This window comes from Dermacentor albipictus, unplaced genomic scaffold (assembly GCF_038994185.2).
Source record: "Dermacentor albipictus isolate Rhodes 1998 colony unplaced genomic scaffold, USDA_Dalb.pri_finalv2 scaffold_22, whole genome shotgun sequence".
Classification (NCBI taxonomy): Eukaryota; Metazoa; Arthropoda; class Arachnida; order Ixodida; family Ixodidae; genus Dermacentor; species Dermacentor albipictus.
This window is the reverse complement of record NW_027225576.1, coordinates 4,682,768-4,706,623: the sequence shown is the minus strand read 5'-3', so window position 1 is coordinate 4,706,623 and position 23,856 is coordinate 4,682,768. Positions and strand designations below refer to the sequence as shown.

The 23,856-nt window shown below is 47.0% G+C and overlaps 3 protein-coding genes across 10 annotated transcripts in view; 2 read left to right on the top strand and 1 right to left on the bottom strand.

Annotated features, from left to right (window-relative positions):
* RpL35 (Ribosomal protein L35) overlaps positions 1 to 23,856 on the top strand; it is a 343,229-nt gene that overhangs the window by 250,601 nt on the left and 68,772 nt on the right. The window lies entirely within an intron of this gene.
* The window catches only part of LOC139052370 (golgin subfamily A member 1-like), a 231,397-nt gene that overhangs the window by 183,283 nt on the left and 24,258 nt on the right, over positions 1 to 23,856 (top strand). For 7 of the 8 annotated variants that reach the window (XM_070529459.1, XM_070529462.1, XM_070529458.1 and 4 more), the window contains one exon: positions 18,972 to 19,292. In XM_070529459.1, coding sequence (XP_070385560.1) covers positions 18,972 to 19,292 — 321 coding nt within the window. Of the gene's footprint in view, positions 1 to 18,971; positions 19,293 to 20,014; positions 20,248 to 23,856 lie in introns of all 8 variants that reach the window. The other variant, XR_011509873.1, reaches the window with a different exon arrangement.
* On the bottom strand, positions 7,350 to 10,413 carry LOC139052410 (uncharacterized). The gene is given in 6 exon segments (XM_070529505.1): positions 7,350 to 7,462; positions 7,534 to 7,722; positions 8,064 to 9,596; positions 9,684 to 9,921; positions 10,157 to 10,310; positions 10,312 to 10,413. Coding segments are annotated over 6 exon segments (2,298 nt in total). The 5' UTR covers positions 10,383 to 10,413.

Here is a 23,856-nt window from a genome sequence, read left to right as displayed (position 1 = left end):
GGAACTTTCGCACAGAGATGCACTGGACTACATAAGCAAGCTCAGGGTGTACTGCGCGCAGAAGGGCTTGAGCGAGAAAGCTTCCCAGCGTCTGATAGCTGTTGAAGATGAGATGGTTGTCATAATATATGGTACGCGGGAGTGGAAACATAAACATGCGAAGACTGTGCGCCGTGCGGGGGCAAAGAGGACAGTGAATCTTGGCAAATACCCGCAAGATGGTCATCATCATCATCGACGCCGACTTGGGAGCGCCGGCAGTGGTGCCTCAAAAAGCGTGGCGCGAGAGTGTGGCCCGTGGCCCGTGGCGTGAGCAGTGCGCGAGGTTCGGCGGTCGACGGAAAACAGCTTCCTCGCTGGGCGTCTGGCCCATAGGAGCTATCGCCGACCGCGCCAATATGCCACACCTGAAGCTGTCGCCCGCTGTCGCCCGCTGGGAGGTTACCTCGCCCCACTCTTCCGCTGGGCACTGGTCCAGGAGGGCTGGCGGTCCGGAACCGGGGCGCTCGAGCGTTCGGGTGAGCGGCCACAAGGCTACCCCGCCAGCTGTGGACGCGACCCGGTGACTGCGGCCGGCTACCTGAGCCCCGCGAGGCGGTCCGACCCGGCCGTCCAACCCGGCCATCCAACCCGGCCGTCCAACCCAGCTGTCCAACCCAGCCGACCGACCCGGCCGTACAACCCGGCTGTCCGACCCAGCCGACCGTCCCGGCCGTCCTACACGGCTGTCCGACCCGCCGGCCGACACTGTTGTCCGACCCCGCTGGCCGGCATCGGTTCAACGAGGTCTCAGACACGGCGACACACGCTTCCGCCGGAACTGTAGGCCAATCATAATCCACCGATCCATAGATATAGTGCATGTCGCCTATGAGGCATTTTGGGACATTGTCACGTGTGTGTGCCGTTATCTGTGTCGTGTACGTCAATACAAGTCTGATGTGTGTTTTTGCTTTCGCGTGCTGCTTCTCCCTTTTTCTGGAGTGATCCGGCCCCAATAACATCACAAACTGGCGAGCCTGCCAGGATTCACTCGTAAATACAGTGAAAGGGGGCAGTTTCGCTTGAGCGCAGACACACATTAGTAGACGGCACCATGGATTTAGAGAAAATCACGGCTATAGGTCTCCAAATAGGATTGTCAGGCGCAGAACTTCGCAGATGGATTGAGGCCGAACAGGCAAAACAAAGGGACGAGAGAGCTGCGGAGCGAGAGGCAATCAAGGAAGCTGACGAAAGGCAGCGCGAGATCCTCCAGCTAAAGCTGCAGCTTCAGGAAGGAGCTCGTAATATGCCGGCAGCGGCTTCTGAAATTTTGACTGCGCCCAGCACCTCCTCGTCATCCCTCAACCCACAGAAGTTACTTCCTTTGTTCGACGAGAAACGTGATGACTTACACGCGTATATACAGCGATTTGAGCGCGTAGCAACAGGGCAGGACTGGCCACAAGAAAAATGGGCTCTTGCTTTGAGCATGTGTCTGACTGGGGAAGCGTTAACTGTGATCGGTCGGATGACTGCCACTGATTCATTAGATTACCCAAAGGTAAAGAAAGCTTTGCTACAAAGGTTTCAATTCACGGCTCAAGGCTACCAAGAGAAGTTTCGTAAAGCACGAGCAGTAGAGGGCGAAACTGGAAGACAGTTAACAGCAAGAATTTCAGCCTATTTTGACCATTGGATTGAGATGGCTAATGTGCCTAAAACATATGAAGGTCTACGAGATCACATGATCTCTGAACAGTTTCTGCGTTGTTGTGAGCCAAAGCTAGTCATTTTCTTGAAGGAGCGAGAGTGCAAATCCCTTGACGAACTCGCTAGCTTGACGGATCGCTTTCTTGAAGCGCAGAACTGGACAAACCTAGGAAAGGGTCCCGATAACACAAAGGATTCTGGTGGAAAAAACATTGAAGCTCCCAGGAAACCGCAACTTATGTGCACCCTTTGTCATCGGTTTGGACATTTGGCTCCTGACTGCCGTGTCCCACCTAATCGTATGCTGAAGTGTGAGTTGTGTGACAGAACGGGACATACAGCTGAAAATTGCCGACCTGGGTACGGGGACAACAAACCAAGTTCAGCGTGTGCACTCGCCAAATCTCAACCAGTCCCAACTCGTCCAGTGAATGGATCAAAGCGTCCAGGAAAGAAGACTCGCCGATCAAGCGACAGCGATGACAAGAACCCTGGGACTGCTGTAACTTTCCTCATCGACCGGATGCCAGTGGTTGAAGGCCGGCTGCTGGGAAGAAGTGTTCGTGTATTACGAGACACCGGTTGTAATACTGCAATTGTCAGACAGGAACTCGTTCCAGAGGTGTATATGACGGGAAGAACGAGCAACGTTGTTCTTCTGGACGGCTCAACAAGCCACCTACCTGAAGCTGTCGTACAACTGAACACGCCGTACTTTACAGGAGAATTAACCATGGCATGTATGGACGAGCCCCTCTACGACGTAATTCTGGGAAATCTTCCAGGCGTCAGAGGACCATACAATCCGGACTATGACTGGAAGCACCCCGCTGCTCCCAACGCTGAGTCGTCGCCGATAGAAATGAAGCCGAATAAAGCGCCTAGGAAGCCTCAGCATGTATCGAGCGTGACGGTAGCCAGAACTGAAGAACAAGGCAAGAATCATCCCTTTTGCGTTCCGACAATCGTCTTACGTGACGTGACAAAAGGACAACTCATTGAAGAACAGCGGAAAGACCCGACGCTGAAACATATTTTTGCGAAAGTAAGCAAGTCGTTTAACTCGGGAAAGGGCCACAGCTACGAGTTCGTGGAGGAAAAAGGATTGTTGTATCGCCTTTACCACCGGGCCACTGGCAGAAACTTTAAGCAGGTGGTCATACCAAAAGCATTTAGACATGGCGTATTAGAAGTGGCTCATGAAAACATCATGGAAGGACATAAAGGTATTAGGAGAACAACCGATCGTGTCCTACAAGAATTTTATTGGCCAGATGTGCACAGAGACGTAAAACGCTTCGTGAAGTCGTGCGACAAGTGCCAAAAGACAACCGCTAAAGGGAAAGTACAGGCCGCTCCACTTCCTCGTCAGTGTGTGCTTGTGTGTGCGTGCAAGAATACAAGTTCGTTCGGTCCTGAAGTCTTAGAAGCGCCGACACAAGACCCTCCGAAGTCGAGAAAGCGCCGAGGACCAGGCCAGCGGAAACAAGCCCACAGAGGAGCGCGCCAGGCACGTCAACAGAGTGTGGCGTTGGAGTCTCCTTTTGCAGGAGTATTCTTTTACTGTTAACTACATAAAAGATTGTGACAATGTCGGAGCTGACTACTTGAGTCGAGTCGCGCGTAATCACCTGTTTATATATCAAAATGTGATTAGACATTGCGACAACTCAAGTGCTTAGTATTTAGTTGAAAGCGAACAGACTTGTGCGTTCGTTCTTTGACTGGGTGCAATGCCCTGTGAGCAAGATGTGTCGTGTACTCATATGAACAATCGGACAGACGTACATGACAATTTTCCTTTTTTTCTGTTTCTCATCCCGCGTCCTTGTGTTAGAATAGTTGCGAACAACTTTCTCGAAAAGGGGGGTATTGTCATAATATATGGTACGCGGGAGTGGAAACATAAACATGCGAAGACTGTGCGCCGTGCGGGGGCAAAGAGGACAGTGAATCTTGGCAAATACCCGCAAGATGGTCATCATCATCATCGACGCCGACTTGGGAGCGCCGGCAGTGGTGCCTCAAAAAGCGTGGCGCGAGAGTGTGGCCCGTGGCCCGTGGCGTGAGCAGTGCGCGAGGTTCGGCGGTCGACGGAAAACAGCTTCCTCGCTGGGCGTCTGGCCCATAGGAGCTATCGCCGACCGCGCCAATACGCCACACCTGAAGCTGTCGCCCGCTGTCGCCCGCTGGGAGGTTACCTCGCCCCACTCTTCCGCTGGGCACTGGTCCAGGAGGGCTGGCGGTCCGGAACCGGGGCGCTCGAGCGTTCGGGTGAGCGGCCACAAGGCTACCCCGCCAGCTGTGGACGCGACCCGGTGACTGCGGCCGGCTACCTGAGCCCCGCGAGGCGGTCCGACCCGGCCGTCTAACCCGGCCGTCTAACCCGGCCGTCCAACCCGGCCGTCCAACCCGGCCGTCCAACCCGGCCGTCCAACCCGGCCGTCCAACCCGGCTGTCCAACCCAGCCGACCGACCCGGCCGTACAACCCGGCTGTCCGACCCAGCCGACCGTCCCGGCCGTCCTACACGGCTGTCCGACCCGCCGGCCGACACTGTTGTCCGACCCCGCTGGCCGGCATCGGTTCAACGAGGTCTCAGACACGGCGACACACGCTTCCGCCGGAACTGTAGGCCAATCATAATCCACCGATCCATAGATATAGTGCATGTCGCCTATGAGGCATTTTGGGACATTGTCACGTGTGTGTGCCGTTATCTGTGTCGTGTACGTCAATACAAGTCTGATGTGTGTTTTTGCTTTCGCGTGCTGCTTCTCCCTTTTTCTGGAGTGATCCGGCCCCAATAACATCACAAACTGGCCGCAGTCACCGGGTCGCGTCCACAGCTGGCGGGGTAGCCTTGTGGCCGCTCACCCGAACGCTCGAGCGCCCCGGTTCCGGACCGCCAGCCCTCCTGGACCAGTGCCCAGCGGAAGAGTGGGGCGAGGTAACCTCCCAGCGGGCGACAGCGGGCGACAGCTTCAGGTGTGGCGTATTGGCGCGGTCGGCGATAGCTCCTATGGGCCAGACGCCCAGCGAGGAAGCTGTTTTCCGTCGACCGCCGAACCTCGCGCACTGCTCACGCCACGGGCCACGGGCCACACTCTCGCGCCACGCTTTTTGAGGCACCACTGCCGGCGCTCCCAAGTCGGCGTCGATGATGATGATGACCATCTTGCGGGTATTTGCCAAGATTCACTGTCCTCTTTGCCCCCGCACGGCGCACAGTCTTCGCATGTTTATGTTTCCACTCCCGCGTACCATATATTATGACAATGGTGCATAATGCGGTGAAGGCTCAGCGCCAGACGAAAATAACGGCATTTTTTCATTGATGAAGAAAAATAAAACGTTTTGTTTAGTGTCCAATTCTGGTGCTTTACTGCACGTTAAGTTGTAAAATATGTAATAAAAGATGGGTTGACCATATTTGCATGTGAATAAGAGTCTAAAAATGGTGCATTTGATATAGTGCAGTACCGCTTATAATGCAGATTTTCCCAACTCCCGCGACCTACGTTATAAGCGGTCCATGCTGTATATATATCTTATGAAAGAGAGAGAGCCGCACATGTTTACGCTGCAATGCTAAGGGTGCTAACTGTAGGTTAGACTTAATTGTGGTGATGCTTGCTGTCCTGTTATGGTTGGAGAATATGTACCGTGTGGAATTGCCCTGCACCATTTCAACTGAATAAATTTAATTATTTTGATTAGGATCCCAAACTGAGGCAGCGTATTCGAGTTTAGGCTGGATAAGTGTTTTATAGAGCATCAGTTTGAGACTTTGTGGCGCATGTGAAAAATTGCGTTGGAGGTAACCTACTGTAATGATCAATTGCCGTTGCTTATTACGTGTGCGATGTGTGTCTTCCAGGTAAGGTCAGATGAGACGTGAACACCAAGGTATTTATAGGATGAAATGCAATCGAGTGGAATGTTGTCGATGTAATAAGCTGGTGGAGTGTTACTACATCTGGATACTCGCATTGACTTACATTTGCTTATGTTTAATTCCATGCACCATGTTTTGCACCATGCACTGATAGCATCTCGATCAGATTGAAGAGTGGTTGTATCATGGTTAGCAGTTACCTCTCGAAATATTATGCAGTCATCAGCAAAGAGATGAATATGAGATGTTATAAAAGAAGGTAAGTCATTAATACAAATTAGAAATGAGTAATGCTATGTACACTACGGAGTGCGCCTCCAACGGACTTGGCTATGTGCACTACGGACCTTGTGGCGCCATCTAGGAATAGCCTAGGGAAACACGTTTGTCACGTGGCCACATTTTGGTTTCGGAACCCGCGCTGGTGGTCGAAAGCACGCATCTGCTGTCACCTACCACGTGTGCAAAAAATATTGCTTTTTAGCGCGACTTGGCTATGTACACTTACGGACCTTGTGGCCACATTTTGGTTGCCGCGCTGGTGGTCGAAAGCACGCATCTGCTGTCACCTACCGTGTGCGAAAATATTGCTTTAGCGCGCTGCTTCCCTTACGGTTTCATACCGCGGTTGCCGCGCTGGTGGTCGAAAGCACGTATCTGCTGTCACCTACCGTGTGCGAAAATATTGCTTTAGCGCGCTGGTGGTCGAAATTATTTCGCTTCCACCTTCCCTTACGGTTTCATACCGCGGTTGCCGCGCTGGTGGTCGAAAGCACGCATCTGCTGTCACCTACCGTGTGCGAAAATATTGCTTTAGCGCGCTGGTGGTCGAAATTATTTCGCTTCCACCTTCCCTTACGGCGTGATCGGGTGTCCAACGAAATATGGCCTCAGGTATCGTACCAGAGTGGATGGTAGCAGAAAAGGCTTTTTTTTTTCTTTTTACATGTGATATCGACAGCAGTTGCTACGCTATTGATAGCAAGGGAAGAATGGACAAATATGTGGGCCAGGCTTAAAAGCAGCATTTACATGAGCCTTCCGTGCTATACGCGAATGATGAATATACGCGTATTTACAGCTACTTCATGGCAGTCTCATGTTGGCTGTCTATGCACGGCTGTAAATCACTACAAAGTGTGATTGCTGCGATTCAGTGTGAGCAATAATTTCTGGATTTCTAATATTTTCTGCATTCCGTTCATGAAGTTGTTTCATGCTCATCACATTCTGCAAGGATTTCACATTTTTCTGAGGTCATTATGGGCAGCATGACCCAATTTGCATGAATTGCAACAAAAGATTCAGGGATACAACATATTTATTGGTTTCCATCAGAGTGAGCACTTAATAACAGCCTTTGCACTGTGTACAGAACCACTGTTTCTGCAAATCGGCGCTGGTTACTGCAGCACAGCACCTGGAAAATACATATATGCAAGCGCAAGTGAAGAAAAGGAGAGAAACTAATGCACTATTGTAGTGGTGACCAGACTCTCATAATTGCTCAGATAGTTATGTGAACATGCGAGCTGAAATGCATGTTTTTTCATTTCACTGCAAGTGCCAGGCAATATTACATGACAAAATTTTGGCTGTACATTGTACTTGACTCTTATTGTGAAATTTTTAGGAAAAAAATAAACTACCATCCCTCACTGAGAAAAAGACTTCAAAAAAAAAAGCGTAGCTTTCCTGTGTTAGTACTTCTCAGGCAGCAGAAAACAATGACATTCATAACTGTAGTCTAACATGTCTTACCAGTGAAACCACTCCAAACAACGGTCACAGCACACCATTTTCAGCACACCATCATCCTTTTCCTTGCACAGGCCACAGATCCAGAGCGCATTTTTCTTTTTTACAGCAACTGTCATAAAAAATTCAAAGCTCATGTTAAACACAGAAATATGACGAGTAAATACTTGTTGTAGTGCATACCTGAGGCCATGAGCAGGGACCAAGCATCAGGAGTGCAGTACTTCTTTAGCTTTGGCAGGGAAACCCTGCAGTCCAGCAGTGCACTGGGTAAGGCCTCTGGCCTAACTTCAATGTCAGCCTCGTCGAGCAGGCACGTTCTATTCAGCACACGATCACAAAGGGCTTTGTCAGAGAATCCAGCCAGTAGCACTGGAAAGACAAAATGTAAAAACAAGTTAGGGGATGTCAAATCGTAATGAGTACTTTGTATTTACATTTTGCTTTGGCCTTTTCAGACAGAGACTTGAAAGCCACAGGCCCTTCTTCATCAGCTTCTCTTGCCCGCCTGTATCGGTTTTGGAGGACTCGCTTGCATGGGCGCCCTCGACTTTTTACCTCAGGGAGCTTCAGGTCACAAGCGCTGCTAGATGAACACGGTTGGCTCCCAACATCACTGGTGCAACTATCAGTTTGTCTGCCACAAGGTTGTTCGGTTTCTTTTTGGGATACAGGCGATGCGCTAGGCAGTTGTCCGACTTCTTGGGGTACACTTGATGTGGTAGGCAAGATGTCCAGCACAGAGGCACTATCTGCCTGCACAATTTCATCCTCATTATGAGGATGTTTGAAACTGGCATCTCTCTTCAGCCAAGAGGCATTTAGCTATTCTAAGAACGCAAGGCGCTCTGCAAAAACATCCGGCTGACAGTCGGCCATGTTGTCGACAAGAGCTTTAAGCGTTCTCAATGCGTAGTTGTAGCGCTGATTTCTATTCATCTTCTTGAAGGAGGGCCCAGGCATAGAGAATGTCTCTGGTGCTTCGTGATTGGCAGCTTCAGAGTTGGTTTCAGCAGCCCCACCCATGAATTTGAGTTGGTAAGATTTAAACCAACGCTTATGAACAGCCTTTGTCAGGTCGGGTTTAACGCTAAATTTCACACAGACATATAAAAAATGTCGGCAAAGCAGCTTCGTTTTCGAGTACATAGTGCAACTGCACGCATGATTATCAAGAGAGACCTCGTGCCATGCATCAGTGCAACTCGATGCCACTGCATAAGTTTGCTCAGATACGATTCTGACCTCTGGAGGGTCATCCTGCATCTTTGCCAGTTCCTGCTTTATTATTTTGCAGGCATAAGGTGTTAGCACCTTGGCACATTCCTTCTCTACACCCTCAGATTCTTGATGAGAATAGAACTCGCATGTTTTCAGCAGTATAGTTTTGTGGCATGACTCTTGCTGAATGCTGCTTGACATTTTTAAAATGTTGCGCATTGTTTCATGCAGTTTTGATGATGATGCTAGGACATTCTTTAGTTTTGCATGATGTGACTCAACACGGTTGGTTGTATTATTTCCACCTCTAAACTTGCGGTCACATAAGTGTCGGACCCACATTTCAGGAATGTTGCCCCAGTTCTTTGCGAAATAGCTCACAGCTTCTTTACTTGCATACCTTTCAAATTCAGCTTTCGCATTATTGTATCTGGCAGGTGTGGGGGAAAGCAGCATTTCATTGAAACTACTCAATAAACGTTCTCGCTTATCTGATGATTTGGCAAGCTGCCCAGCTGCACTCTTGAAGGCCTTGGTGACATGGAATTGGCACAACTGAACAGCTGGTGAACTTGGAAACGTCGTTCTAATGGCATTGATTTCCGTGAAATCTTTGTCCACAACAACCACTTGTGTATCAGCAGCAGCAGGATTCTCTTGAACAAAAGTCTCCAAAAGCTGATTGACAACGTGCTGTTGCTCGGATGCAACGAAGGCATATGCGATTACTTGGGTACTTCCGGACCCATCCTGGACAGCCATCACATACAGGGGCATGCGTAGTTTGTTGGTGCGGTAGGTTGCGTCAAGGAGCACGACCTCTGGAAAAGACTTAAATGCTTGCTGCATGTGTGGCGTTTTAATAAAGAGAATTTGCAGCTCCTTATTCTCGTCAGTGATCGACAGCGCTCTAGCACCATAAGTGGCTTGGCAGTGCTTTAGTTGTGCCACTAGTAGGCTTGCTTCATCCTCTGTGCGAGTTGCACGCTTCAGATTGTGCAGATCTTTGGCAATCACTGTTTTTCCTGCACATACAAAAAATTAAAACCAAGGCATGTGTAATAATGCAATCAATACCTTCACAAACTAAGAATAAACTCTCGACTACTTACCACTTTGTTCTTTCAGTTTCTGGACGATCATGCTTGGGGGCACATTTAGCTTCATTAAAGGCTGCACGAAGCTGAGCGAGTCGCCGACATTGGCGAGCCGCCGGCATTCAGGATATGCCTTGTAGATTTCACTGCTGACTTCATGATTGTGCTGCAAATTAAGTGCAGTGATTTCCAGTTGTTGAGTCGCACGCCTCACCGCTAATACCAGTTTTTACGGGCAGTCCTTCTTCGTAGTCTTAGAGAAAGAACAAAAGTGCCTTTTAAACTTTTTCGCTGTGCCGAGCCATCTCCGCTGACATGCTACTCTGTGTAGGGGAGGGAATAAGAGCCCCGCGCAACATGTAGCCAGGTAAAATGGTGCTGCCGAAGGGTTACGCTAGCGTGGATGCTAATAAGAGCCCCGCACAACACGTGGCCAGCGTGGATGCTAGGGAGAATGCAGAAACGCGGAACATAGCTCGTCGCTATACGTACCGTTGGTTAGGACGAACTCCGGTGGCATTAGTCCTGTGTCGTCCCCCGTCCTTGCAGGTGAAAGTGGCATTTGAAAATCGAAGCTTGCTGTTCAGTTTTACTGCCTCGCGTGACAAGTGAGCGTTCACAACATCTATCGACTTGGAAATGCACTTGGAAATGCCGCAGAGCAGTGTCAAATGCATCATACGAATCGAACCTCGCACCTGTAGCAATTTCCATGACTAACGCGCTCAAGAACGTCTGGGCAGCGCTGGTCCGCTCGTCAGCGCTCTACGCGCAAAATTGGCAAGGTGCGGTCACGTGACAAACGTGTTTCCCTAGGCTCTTCCTAGATGGCGCCACAGGGTCCGTAGTGCACATAGCCAAGTCCGTTGGAGGCGCACTCCGTAGTGTACATAGCATTACTCATTAGAAATAGCAGTGGTCCAAGGACAGAGCCTTGCAGCACGCCCGAGGAAACCAGACTAGAAGGAGAGTCAATGCTGTTAGCGCAAAGTAACTGAGAACGACTCGACATGAAACACTGAAGGCAAATAAGTAATTGGGAATCAAAGTTATGCATATGCAATTTATACATTAGTAGATTGTGACATACTTTATCAAACGCTTTCGAAAAATCTGGAAATATACAATCCACAAGAGAACAATCAAGAATGGCATGCAGCTTATGTGTAAACGATATTAGCTGTGTTTCGCATAAATAAGTTTTGCGAAAGCCATGTTGTGAGTGCATGAAAAAAGAATTAGATTCCAGAAAGTTAGCAAGATTAGAAAATCATCATCATCATCATCATCAGCCTAGTTACGCCCACTGCAGGGCAAAGGCCTCTCCCATACTTCTCCAACTACCCCGGTCATGTACTGATTGTGGCCATGTTGTCCCTGCAAACGTCTTAATGTCATCCGCCCACCTAACTTTCTGCCGCCCCCTGCTACGCTTCCCTTCCCTTGGAATCCAGTTCATAACCCTTAGTGACCATCGGTTATCTTCCCTCCTCATTACATGTCCGGCCCATGCCCATTTCTTTTTCTTGATTTCAACTAAGATGTCGTTTACCCGTGTTTGTTGCCTCACCCAATCTGCTCTTTTCTTATCCCTTAACGTTACACCCATCATTCTTCTTTCTATAGCTTGTTGCGTCGTCCTCAATTTCAGCAGAACCCTTTTCGTAAGCCTCCAGGTTTCTGCCGCATATGTGAGTACTGGTAGCACACAGCTGTTATACACTTTCCTTTTGAGGGATAGTGGCAACCTGCTGTTCATGATTTGAGAATGCCTGCCAAACGCACCCCAACCCATTCTTATTCTTCTGGCTATTTTAGTCTCATGATCCGGATCCGTGGTCACTACCTGCCCTAAGTAGATGTATTCCCTTACTACTTCCAGTGCTTCGCTACCTATCGTAAACTGCTGTTCTCTTCCGAGACTGTTAAACAATACTTTAGTTTTCTGCAGATTAATTTTCAGACCCACCCTTCTGCTTTGCCTCTCCAGGTCAGTGAGCATGCATTGCAATTGATCTCCTGAGTTACTAAGCAAGGCAATATCATCAGCGAATCGCAAGTTGCTAAGGTATTCTCCATCAACTTTTATGCCCAATTCTTCCCACTCCAGGCCTCTGAATACCTCCTGTAAACATGCTTTGAATAGCATTGGAGATATCGTATCTCCCTGTCTGACGCCTTTCTTTATAGGGATTTTGTTGCTTTCTTTGTGGAGGACTACGGTGGCTGTGGAGCCGCTATAGATATCTTCCAGTATTTTTACATATGGCTCATCTACACCCTGATTCCGTAATGCCTCCCTGACTGCTGAGGTTTCGACTGAATCAAACGCTTTCTCGTAATCAATGAAAGCTATATATAAGGGTTGGTTATATTCTGCACATTTCTCTATCACTTGATTGATAGTGTGAATATGGTCTATTGTTGAGTAGCCTTTACGGAATCCAGCCTGGTCCTTTGGTTGACAGAAGTCTAAGGTGTTCCTAATTCTATTTGCGATTACCTTAGTAAATACTTTATAGTCAACGGACAGTAAGTTGATCGGTCTATAATTTTTCAAGTCTTTGGCGTCCCCTTTCTTATGGATTAGGATTATGTTAGCGTTCTTCCAAGATTCCGGTACGCTCGAGGTTATGAGGCATTGCGTATACAGGGTGGCCAGTTTCTCTAGAACAATCTGACCACCATCCTTCAACAAATCTGCTGTTACCTGATCCTCCCCAGCTGCCTTCCCCCTTTGCATAGCTCCTAAGGCTTTCTTTACTTCTTCTGGCATTACCTGTGGGATTTCGAATTCCTCTAGGCTATTCTCTCTTCCACTATCGTCGTGGGTGCCACTGGTACCGTATAAATCTCTATAGAACTCCTCAGCCACTTGAACTATCTCATCCATATTAGTAACGATATTGCCGGCTTTGTCTCTTAGCGCACACATCTGATTCTTGCCTATTCCTAGTTTCTTCTTCACTGTTTTTAGGCTTCCTCCGTTCCTGAGAGCCTGTTCAATTCTATCCATATTATAGTTCCTGATGTCCGCTGTCTTACGCTTGTTGATTAACTTAGAAAGTTCTGCCAGTTCTATTCTAGGTGTAGGGTTAGAGGCTTTCATGCCTTGGCGTTTCTTGATCAGATCTTTCGTCTCCTGCGATAGCTTACTGGTTTCCTGTCTAACGGCGTTACCACCGACTTCTATTGCGCACTCCTTAATGATGCCCATGAGATTGTCGTTCATTGCTTCAAAACTAAGGTCTTCTTCCTGAGTTAAAGCTGAATACCTGTTCTGTAGCTTGATCCGGAATTCCTCTAGTTTCCCTCTTACCGCTAACTCATTGATTGGCTTCTTGTGTACCAGTTTCTTCCGTTCCCTCCTCAAGTCTAGGCTAATTCGAGTTCTTACCATCCTATGGTCACTGCAGCGTACCTTGCCGAGCACGTCTACATCTTGTATGATGCCAGGGTTCGCGCAGAGTATGAAGTCGATTTCATTTCTTGTCTCACCATTCGGGCACCTCCACGTCCACTTTCGGCTAACCCGCTTGCAGAAAAAGGTATTCATTATCCGCATATTATTCTGTTCTGCAAACTCTACTAATAATTCTCCTCTGCTATTCCTAGAGCCTATGCCATATTCCCCCACTGACTTGTCTCCCGCCTGCTTCTTGCCTACCCTGGCATTGAAGTCGCCCATCAGTATAGTGTATTTTGTTTTGACTTTACCCATCGCCGATTCTACGTCTTCATAAAAGCTTTCGACTTCCTGGTCATCATGACTGCATGTAGGGGCATAGACTTGTACCACCTTCAATTTGTACCTCTTATTAAGTTTCACAACAAGACCTGCCACCCTCTCGTTAATGCTATAGAATTCCTGTATGTTACCAGCTATTTCCTTATTAATCAGGAATCCGACTCCTAGTTCTCGTCTCTCCGCTAAGCCCCGGTAACACAGTACATGCCCGCTTTTTAGCACTGTACATGCTTCTTTTGTCCTCCTAACCTCACTGAGCCCTATTATATCCCATTTACTACCCTCTAATTCCTCCAATAACACTGCTAGACTCGCCTCACTAGATAGCGTTCTAACGTTGAACGTTGCCAGGTTCAGATTCCAATGGCGGCCTGTCCGGAGCCAGGTATTCTTAGCACCCTCTGCAGCGTCACAGATCTGACCGCCGCCGTGGTCAGTTGCTTCGCGGCTGCTGGGGACTGAGGGCCGGGGTTTGATTGTTGTATTCATATAGGAGGTTGTGGCCAAGTACTGCACCAGGGTGGCCAATCCTGCTCTGGTGAGAGAGTGCGTTACCGGTTCTGTTCACCGGGATCAGGCCGCACTCCAGGCCTGTTTGTGCAATTTTCTCAACACACGGTTTTTTTTTTGTATTTTCCGGTGGAGAATTGCGCGGCACCGGGATTTGAATCATGGTCCTCTTGCACTGGAGACGGATACTCTACCGTCCCCGCAGGAGTTATATTAAAAATTAAAAATGGGGTTTTACGTGACAAAACCACTTTCTGATTGATTAGAAAATAAGATAAGCTTAAAAAGTTTGCATGGGATACTAGTGAGTGAAATGGGATGATAGTTAAGTGGAGAGTGCCTACTACCTGTTTTATGGAGTGGTATCAACTCTCCTATCTTCCATTCCGCCGGGATAGAACCCGTGTCAACTGACTGTTCAAAAATTTTGGTTCGTATAATGGAACTATACTCGCTCATGCTTTTCAAAAACTTCGGACTGATCGCGTTGCAACCAGGCGAAGAAGAAAGCTTAAATTTATTAATTAGATGTTCTACACCACTTGGGTCTACTGTAATTGGACACATTGAAGTAGAATATTGGCAATGTAAAAGTGGTGACAAAACACTTGTCACTGATGAAAAGTAACATTGTTAAGAATAGATGCACACTGTTCAGAAGGTATACGGTCTCCCGCGTTATCCACAAAGCTTATAGCGTTATCACCTCATGGATTAATTACACGCCAGAACCTTTTAGTGTCAGTAGCGAGCATGGATTGGCGAGTGCTTTCCAGAAAGGGCTGTTTTGCGTAACGGAGTGCTCATACATATTCATTAGAAGCGAGTTTATGTGCATTCCAATGATAGTCACAAGGACAACGTTTCGCTGATCTGAAGACACGCTTCTTTTTATTTGATCGACATTTGATGCGGCTTTTGTACCATGGCGCCAATTTGTTTGAAGTTATCAAGCAAATGGGTACATATTTCTCAAGTAAGGCTGTAACTTCGCTCATAAATAAATCCCAGTTGTTTTGAACGCTACGGCTGTCACATTCAGTCAGAAAAGTATCCATGAACGTACACAATTCTCTGTTGATTGCGTCAAAGTTTGCATGTTTGAAATCACAAATAGTTTTGCTTTTATTTTTGTACTTAGGCAGCGATAACTTTATTTCAAATGTTAAGATGGAATGAGCACTGAAACCCGGCAGTAAAGCTATATCAGAAGCAAAATCGGAACGAGTGGTGAGTATTAAATCGAGTGTATTGCCGGTAGAAATTGTTGTCCTGGTGGGTTTTTTTGACAATTTGTGAAAAGGAAAGAACATTACAGAAGTCAAGAAACTGTTTTGCAAGCATCGACGAAGGATTCATGATGGGCAGATTGCAGTCCCGTGTGAAATTAGGGATATTATCACCAACCAGGAATGAAGGTATTGTGGGGTATCGTGACAAAACCGTGTTACTTACATCATGTAATTCATTTACAAAGCTGGAGGAAAATGTAGGTGGGCGATAAGCTCCAATAATTATTTTTTGTTTTCTTAACTTCAACAAGAGTCCAAATTATCTCAAGTTCACTACAAACTTGAATCCACTGAGACGGAAGCGTCGTCAATATTCCTATGAGAACACCATCTCCTTTCTGTGTGCCACCGTAACAATAAAAAAGAGGGAAGTTTTCCAAGAATAATTCACTGTCGTTTATTGGTGGGTACAGCCATGTTTCAGTGAATGTTTCAGCATTAGAGGTATCAATAGCTAAATTCAGAAAGTCATGTTTGTTATTAATGCTCTGCATATTACAAAAGAAGACATGGAGCAGACAAAAATCGCGCCTACCGCCCCTTTCAATTTCCTATTCATTTGTGCGTGGCGTGTTACTCGCATGACGGTTATGTGATGCCTCATTCTATGCATGCTCTACTACGGTGCCAGCAGTAGCACCGCACACGTACTCTTTTTTGTTAATCAGAAGTTTCTTGTAATGGAGCTGAAAAGGCGGCGCACCAGGTTGCTTTTTAACAAATTCAATTAATTTGCTCCTAATAATACGCGTGGCAGGCAAGAAATCCTTACTGACGATGATGCCTTTGTCTTTAAACTTACTACACCTGAAAAGCACCAATTCTTTTATTTTTTCATTTGAAAATTTACCCATGATAGGACAAGTTTTGTTAGGTTCAATGTGCCCAAAGCGATGAGCACATTGGACCACATTATCTAATGGGCTTTCGCGCACGCCAACAAAGGCATCAATTACACGTGCGTCGGACTCTGCCCATGTTTCGTGCAAATCAGGCAAGCATAGAAAAACTAGGTTTTGGCATCGTGATCTATTCTCTAATTCATCGAGCCGAAGATTTAATGAGTTGTTCTGAGTGGTTAAGCTGCTCATCAAGTCCGTTGCCTTGCTTTGAACATTAACCAGTAATATAGCTTTGTCTTCGAGGGCATCCAACCTTTTTTCAATGGAAACTCTTTATTTCAATATTTATTGGCTAGACTTGATGGCTTTAACATCAGCAAAAAGTTCAGTTTGGCCCTTTTTTTACTGCATTGTGGCATCCTGTGACTGCATTGTGGCAAATCCTTGTGGCATCCAAGGCTCAAGCAAGCGTTGTGAACTTGCTGACGCGTCCAGCGGGAGTTGGACGCCGAATAGGGCAAGCATCACGTAAACCTGCGAAAGGCAAAGGCGAGGCCGATGAGCCACGTTGTCGCCGTTGCCCACGTGCCCACTGAAAGTGGCTGGTTGCCGCAGCCAGTTTATACAGCTTTGAAGAATTGATGACGTTAACGATCCAGTTTGATGACTGAAGCCTTGACGCACCGAGGGCGGTAAATCCAAGAAAGTGCCGTCATCGTTGTTCTGTCGAAATCCTTGTGGCATCCAAGGCTCAAGCAAGCGTTGTGAACTTGCTGGCGCGTCCAGCGGGAGTTGGACGCCGAACAGGGCAAGCATCACGTAAACCTGCGAAAAGCAAAGGCGAGGCCGATGAGCCACGTTGTCGCTGTTGCTCACGTGCCCACTTTCTGTAAATACAGGATGTCTTTTTTTTTTTCAGACTGTAAAGAATTTTTTTTAATTGCCTGTGGTAGATAGCACAAGTATAATTCTTGAACTGCATTTTTTCAAAGAGGCAGACATTACCTTCACGAGAAATTGGTGTGGCGGTCATTTTTGTGCTTCAGTACATAAAACAGCATTTTGGTAATAAAGTAAGGGGCACAACAGTAATAAAGTAAGGGGCACAGCAGCCCACATTGTCACAAGTCACACGCCCACGTTGTCACAACAGCCCTCTTGACACAAGTTCGACAGCAGTTATCGCGAAACTAGTTCCAGTTCTAAGTGAAACCAGTTCTAAGTGGATATGCCTTGCAGTCTTACCAGCTATAATTCGTAAACTGTAATAGTGCCATAAAGTAGTTCGAAACGTAAACATTGCATTTTCTTATTGTTTAAATATGCATTTTGATTTTTTGTGCAAATAATGTCTACCCTTGTTCTCGCATTCGCTGACTACATCCTAGAGAGGGCAGATTTCCTAGCCCCGTCACGTCACCCAGTCCTCTTTCATCTTCAGCTGCATTTCCTATCCCTTGGCAGCCATTATATTAATTTGAAAAGGCCACTGCTTATTAGCTATACACATCGCATGACCTAGCCAACTCTAAATCTATTGATTATGTTGTAGGAGAGCTGTGATTGCTGTGCAGAGGTACCAGTTCCAGACTGATGAGCACATGGAGCAGCTAACTTCTGCACAATAATTTCCACTTGTTCAATGAGCGTGCGCTGGCTTAGGAATTTGTCCCATTTTAAGTTAACGAATTTTTTGTTTTGCCACTCATACCATATTTGCGTGGCTTCAAAATGATGTGAAGGGGTGTAGTATATTCTTCAATGATGTGTGGTGCCGTAGCAGCTTCTTCAACAAACACAACACTGTACAGGCATCTTGCCACGTGCTGTTAATTTGTTTCTTTACCATTATCGTCATGGTGCACCAGATATACCCACCCTTCAGGCATTTATCGTTTACAAGCTGCTCAGTTGGCTGGAAGTCCAGTTGTGAGCAGCATTATACATGTATGATGTAATGTAAATAGCCTTCTCTTTCACCAAATGAACTCCACTCTACTATTGTTTTACTTCATTTAGAAATGAGAAAATATTCAGTGTTTCATTCAGTATGTGAGTTGCTTTTTATTCTTCTCACATATCTGTACTACTTTATTAGGAAATTTCATTACTTGAAGACAGCTGTAGGGAGTATCAGTCCAGGCATGACTGTAAAGGCTGTAGGGCTGCATTCCTGCACTGTCTCATTCCTTGATGCAGAATAGGATGTTTGCTGTTGCCTGTGGCAATATTCATTCTAGTGGCGAGTTGCTCACAATAAACCTCGACAGTAGGCGGTACCCTGTGGGACAGTGCAGCAGTGCATTTTATTTACCACTGACACGATATTCATCAATTCCACTGTGTTACATTGCATATTTTGGTGATTCAAGTGCATCCGTTATTAGTACATACTGACAACATAAAATTCAGAAACATTCAGCCTCATAATACGCAACCAACGAGCTGTGGATGCAGAAGGCGATCAAGATGAGTACACCTGTTCTTACATGCTGAGATGCTTTCTATGTTGTTGCATATTTTTTTTATATCACTTTGAAATATCTTGGCAGGCTTTCAGTTGGCCCATTTATTTTGCACGGCTTCATATTACAGAATGCATTTGGGCCTGAGAGGAAAGCCATCAAGGCAATAGGTTGTCATTTATATGCACTGTAATTGGAGTTTCCAATTCTGAAGCTCAAGAACTGGCCATTAAATTGCCAATAACTAGTTACTCTAAGCCACGGATCACACAAACTACCCAAGAAAGTTGCCAAATGGTGCCTAAACAGTTACAGCAGAAAGCGTTACTCTGTGTCACTCAATGCAACATTGGTGCAAAGTAGGCAAATCTGGCCACCCTGTAAGTCTCATGCTTTAGCCACCAGGTCTTGGTGATTGGGTCAGCTGGAGCTCTTTCCATTCGCAGATGCTGAAGTTGCAACAGCAGAGGATTAGCGACATGAAGAAAGCCCTACAGAAGGAGCTCAAGAGCCACCAGGGGGCTGCCACTGCAGCTGCTGTGCTTAGTATTGAGGGAGCACCCAGTGCGACCAGCGATGTACCACCACCATCTGTCGACCATAGTAGTGGCCTCGGCTCTGCTGGCGACAGTGTGGCAAGAGCTGGAACCAAAGACGCAAGGTTGGCAACACAGCCAAGGGGCCCCGACAGCAAGCTGGAGGATGACATCAACTTCAAATACCTCAAGCATGTTGTCTTCAAGTTTATGACGAGCAAAGAGTATGAGGTAAGGCCAGAGACCAGCACGTAGTAGCATATGGTTTGAAGGGCAGCACACAGAGAGTGGCAAGAAGTTAAGCATGAATACCAGCAAAAGTCTTTGGTGCACAATATTCAGTACTTCACAAGGAACACACACAAATCATCACTTCTGGTCCCACTTATTGTGTGTTGCTATTTCCTTGATTTTGATTCCAGCATTCATTTGACCAGTGTTGTCAAATTGGTGGCATGTTCCTGTTTTGGATGGACGTGGGCAAACGCTTTCAGAGTTCAGTGCAGTACACTTTCGTTAATTCTTCTCTGGTTAAGCCAATCCCAACTGAATGTCCTGGCTGGTGCCCATATGCAGTAATCCCTCGTTATAACGAAGTCAGCGGGACGGCGAAAATTTTTTTTATATAAGCGGCAATTCGATATAAGCGACAACTTGAGAAAAGCTAAAGCAGTCAAGTTTTAATTGCACCACAACTGCTAGGAAGTCAAAATACAATGTATTCAGTGAAGGAAAACTTTATTCAGATGCAAAAAGGGCAGTGAGGTTTGGCTGTTTTAAGTTCTTATCAGGTGCAAGCAACCCCTGCTCTAATTTGACCAAGCATTGCATGAGGCCCTGGTCACTGCCCATGCATTCAACCTTATTTCCCAGTAGGCGTAGGTGCTCCCACGTCTGCACCATAGTTGGCACTTCACGTGGCTCTTCATCCGCTCGCTCTTCATCCTCGTCAGGGTCACTAACAGTGTCAATTAGTATCTCCGCATCCGTGGCTGGGGCGACCATGGGAGCAGCATCAGCAAGGCGAATGTCTCGAAGTCACCTTCTACCTCTTGGCCAGCGGTTTTATGAAGAGCCTCGTACAGATCACTGCAAGTCCATTCATCGTCGGGCTGGTCATCCTCAGGGTCACTGACGACGGCGTGGGAAAAGCCGGCGTGTGCAAAGCAGTTGGCGACCTTCGAAGGTGCGTGTTATTTCCATGAAAAGCTCAGCACGTGGATCACAGTAAGCAAGTCAATGTTGTAGCTCATGCTGGCACCATATGCTGTGAGCACGCGCTGCAAAAGAGCCTTGCAATACAGCTTCCGGGTGGTCTCAATGATGCCCTGATCAGGAGCATAGCCCGGTGGTGTTTTTACAATTGCTAGTAGGTACAGCGGGGCATGGAGCTTTTTACAGCACTCAATGTTTCTGTGCAGGCGCGGGTAAGAGCACGTGCAAGAGAGAAAATCTGGGGGCCTTTGCTCCTTGAATATGTGACTCTGCCTCGGCACAATGGAAGAGAAGTTTCTTTGTGCATGTAGCGTGCGTTTGTACCTAGGCGTGCCGGCATGGCAGAGGGGGTTCGAGTTTGTTTACGCTCCTGACTGCCTGCGCGGTGAGGCAGTGGGCATGGACACCCCATTTGATGATCACTGTCTCTGAAAGGGCAAGGTTCTGACTAGTGTTGTATAATTCGCGGGTCACTTTGTTAGTCGCGATGATAGATTGCATGTTTTACAAGCACTGCTCCAGGAGGGCACATGTAAACGGCAAACCGAGGCCTCAGGAGAGCACCTGAGGTTATATTAAAGCAGGCGGCGCAGGATCTCCGAGGCACCCAAGTGGTAGTGGGGGGATCAAAGCTGGAAGCAGGGCGGCCCGTGGGTTGAGGCCGCGGAGGCTGAAGCGTGCAGGAGGTGTTCGCATAAAAATTGGCTGTCCGCTATTCCCCTGGCACGCGCAAGCGCAAGCCAGCCAGAGCGCACGCATTTTTTTCGTGTTGCCCCGACCACTATGCGGCGCCCTTCGGTGCACATTCATTTTTGCCTGGCACAGTTTTGGATGCTTTCTAGCTAGCAAACGAGAGAAAGAAACAATGGTCGCTCGCCACCATCAATGTGGGTACTTGATGGATTACAATGCGTTCGCTTGAGCACAACCTCTCTGGAAAGTCTTGTTTCGCCAGTGTAGGATACCAAGCAGTATGCATATGGTTCTCTGTGGACAAAGCATCTCACATTTTCTTCGATATTCCTTCAGCAGCCACATTAGGTGCCCAATGTAGGCATTCGATTGTGGCCAACTTGCTTTCCTTTGCATTTTTCTTTTTTTCGGCACCCCCGACCCACAAAAAACAAAAAATAAAAACATTGTTGCAGTGCAGCGAATCGTCGCATGGTGAAAGTTCTATTGTGTGACTGTACTTCTTATTTTGCAGAAAGTAATGGGCCACGGGACGCTTCAGTTGCTGGACACTCTCATTATATTATTGCGATAGCAATTGTATGGGCACTTCAGGCGCATTCCTGCCATTGCCGTCCCCCTCATGTTTCGCATAAAGCCCAAGGGTGATAACACAATGACCACACGCTGCATGCTGTATGTGCGAGTGAAAGCGTAAGAGAAGGGGGGTGGCATGGGTGGTGCTCAGTGCGACGATGGTGGCTCAGTCTTGTGTGCGCAAGGGAGCAAAGCGAAGACAAAGTGCTGCCTTGCGTCGCGCGCGATACATCGAGAGGGAGTGGAGGGGAGGGGGGAGGGGCGTTAGGATTTTGTAATTTGTTAATCTGCATTGCCTGACATATTTGTTTGCCTTGTTGGACACATTATACACAGTGACTTTTTCTTAGATATGTAGATTTAAAGGAGACATACACATATTTAAACATCTTGTTGTGAGGTTTTGTTTATGCGTGCATAGAACTTTGTTTCCTGTGAAACTGTTTTGCCGTTTATCAAGCTGTATCATCTCATTTGTACATTCCATCGTATCTTCGCATTTCTAATGTACGAGGGCGAGTCAAGCAAAAGTGAGCCAACCCACCCTGTGCAAAAATGGTTCGGTTTATTATCTGCAAGGCATGCGCGTAGCACACAGGCATCTCCCTCTCACTTAAAAAAGTGACGCGCAGGTGTGAGGATAAATGTTCTTTATTGCTCTTATACACTTGGTTGGACATGGTTGCGTGACGTAATGTACGCTCCAAAAGTTGAACAGCGTGGTGTCGTGAAGTTTTTGACAGCTGGAGGCATTTCCCAAAATGAAATTAGTCGCCGTATGGCTGCCGTGTACATTGAACATTGCATTTCATTGGCCACTGTGAAGCGTTGGAGCAAACTGTTCAAAGAAGGACGTGAAAGTTGCAAAGACGATTCAAGACAGGGCCAAAGCCGCCATGCAATCACCCCGAACACAATTACAAAGGTTGATGAGCTGATCATACAAGAATGGAGGATACGCATCGATAAATTGGCAGGGCGTGTGAACATCAGTCACGGTTCGGGTCACACGATAATTCATGAACCATCTCGGTTATCGACTCTTGTGTGCACAATGGATGCCCAAGATTTTTAACCACCGATAGAAGACGGAGAGGTTCGGCACTGCCTTCACTCATCTGATCCAGTATCACAATGAGGGGGACGACTTCTTTTCTGCAGTTGTCACCGGGAACGAATCATAGTGCCACTGTTACGAGCCTAAAACACGATGGCACTGCTTACAGTGGAAATATTCGAATTCACCTCCTGCAAAGAAAGGAAAGACCCTCATTTCCACCGGAAAGGTGTTGTTGACTTTTTTTTTTTTCAATCGTCAGGGGCCATTACTGATCGCATTTGCTAAACCTGGAGAGACTGTCAATCGTTTCCAATATTGTGAAATGCCGGATCAGCTACGTGTCGCAATCAAGAACAAATGATGTGGAAAATTGACGAATGGGATCACCTTGCCCAACGACAATGCCCATCTCCACATCGTTGATGTGGTTACTACAAAACTGGCAAAGTTCAAGTGGGAAACGCTGCAACATCTGCCATACAGCCCAAACCTGTTGCCTTGCGACTTCCATATTTTGGGGCAGCTGAAAAAACAGCTCAGGGAACCAGACTCGTGTTGGACAATGACGTGAAAGAGTTGGTTACAGAATTTTTGAAGCAGTAATTGAAGGATCTTTATGAGATGGGAATCACGTGACTCATTAGTCAGCGGGACAAACGTCTAAATGCTCATGGAGACTGCTTTTAAATAAAGTACACCGTTTGTCATATATAATTCGCATTGGCTCACTTTCATTTGACTCACCTTCATATATTTTGCAGAACTCCCGCTTTTTATATGTGCTCTTGCGCAATACATTGGAACAAAGGACAGCGTCATTGAGATTTTTTCTTGGCCGTTGCATATGTACAAAAAGGTAAACAGAGTTCTTGAATGGAAAAGTTTCATTAAAATATTTGTCCTCAACTTGTTTATTTCACCCCTTTTACAGTTTTCATATCAGCAGCATGCATTGCTTTTTGATTTCAAACTGATATAGTTCTAAAGTTCGTGTGATATTTCTTTACTTATTAAATTGACAAAGAACATAGAAGCATTCATATTGACATGTGTACTTATCTTTATCGGGCGACCACGTTTCGCCGCCTAACAAATGTAATCGCACAGCGCGGGACGCGCCTGCATGTATCCGAAGTCTCTGGAAAGTTATCGATGCTTCTACCCGGCTGTCTGTTGTCGCCGAACCTTGTGTTATCTGATTTCATCGCGTGACGCGAATGGTGTATAACTTTGTGGAAGGCGCGCGGGTCC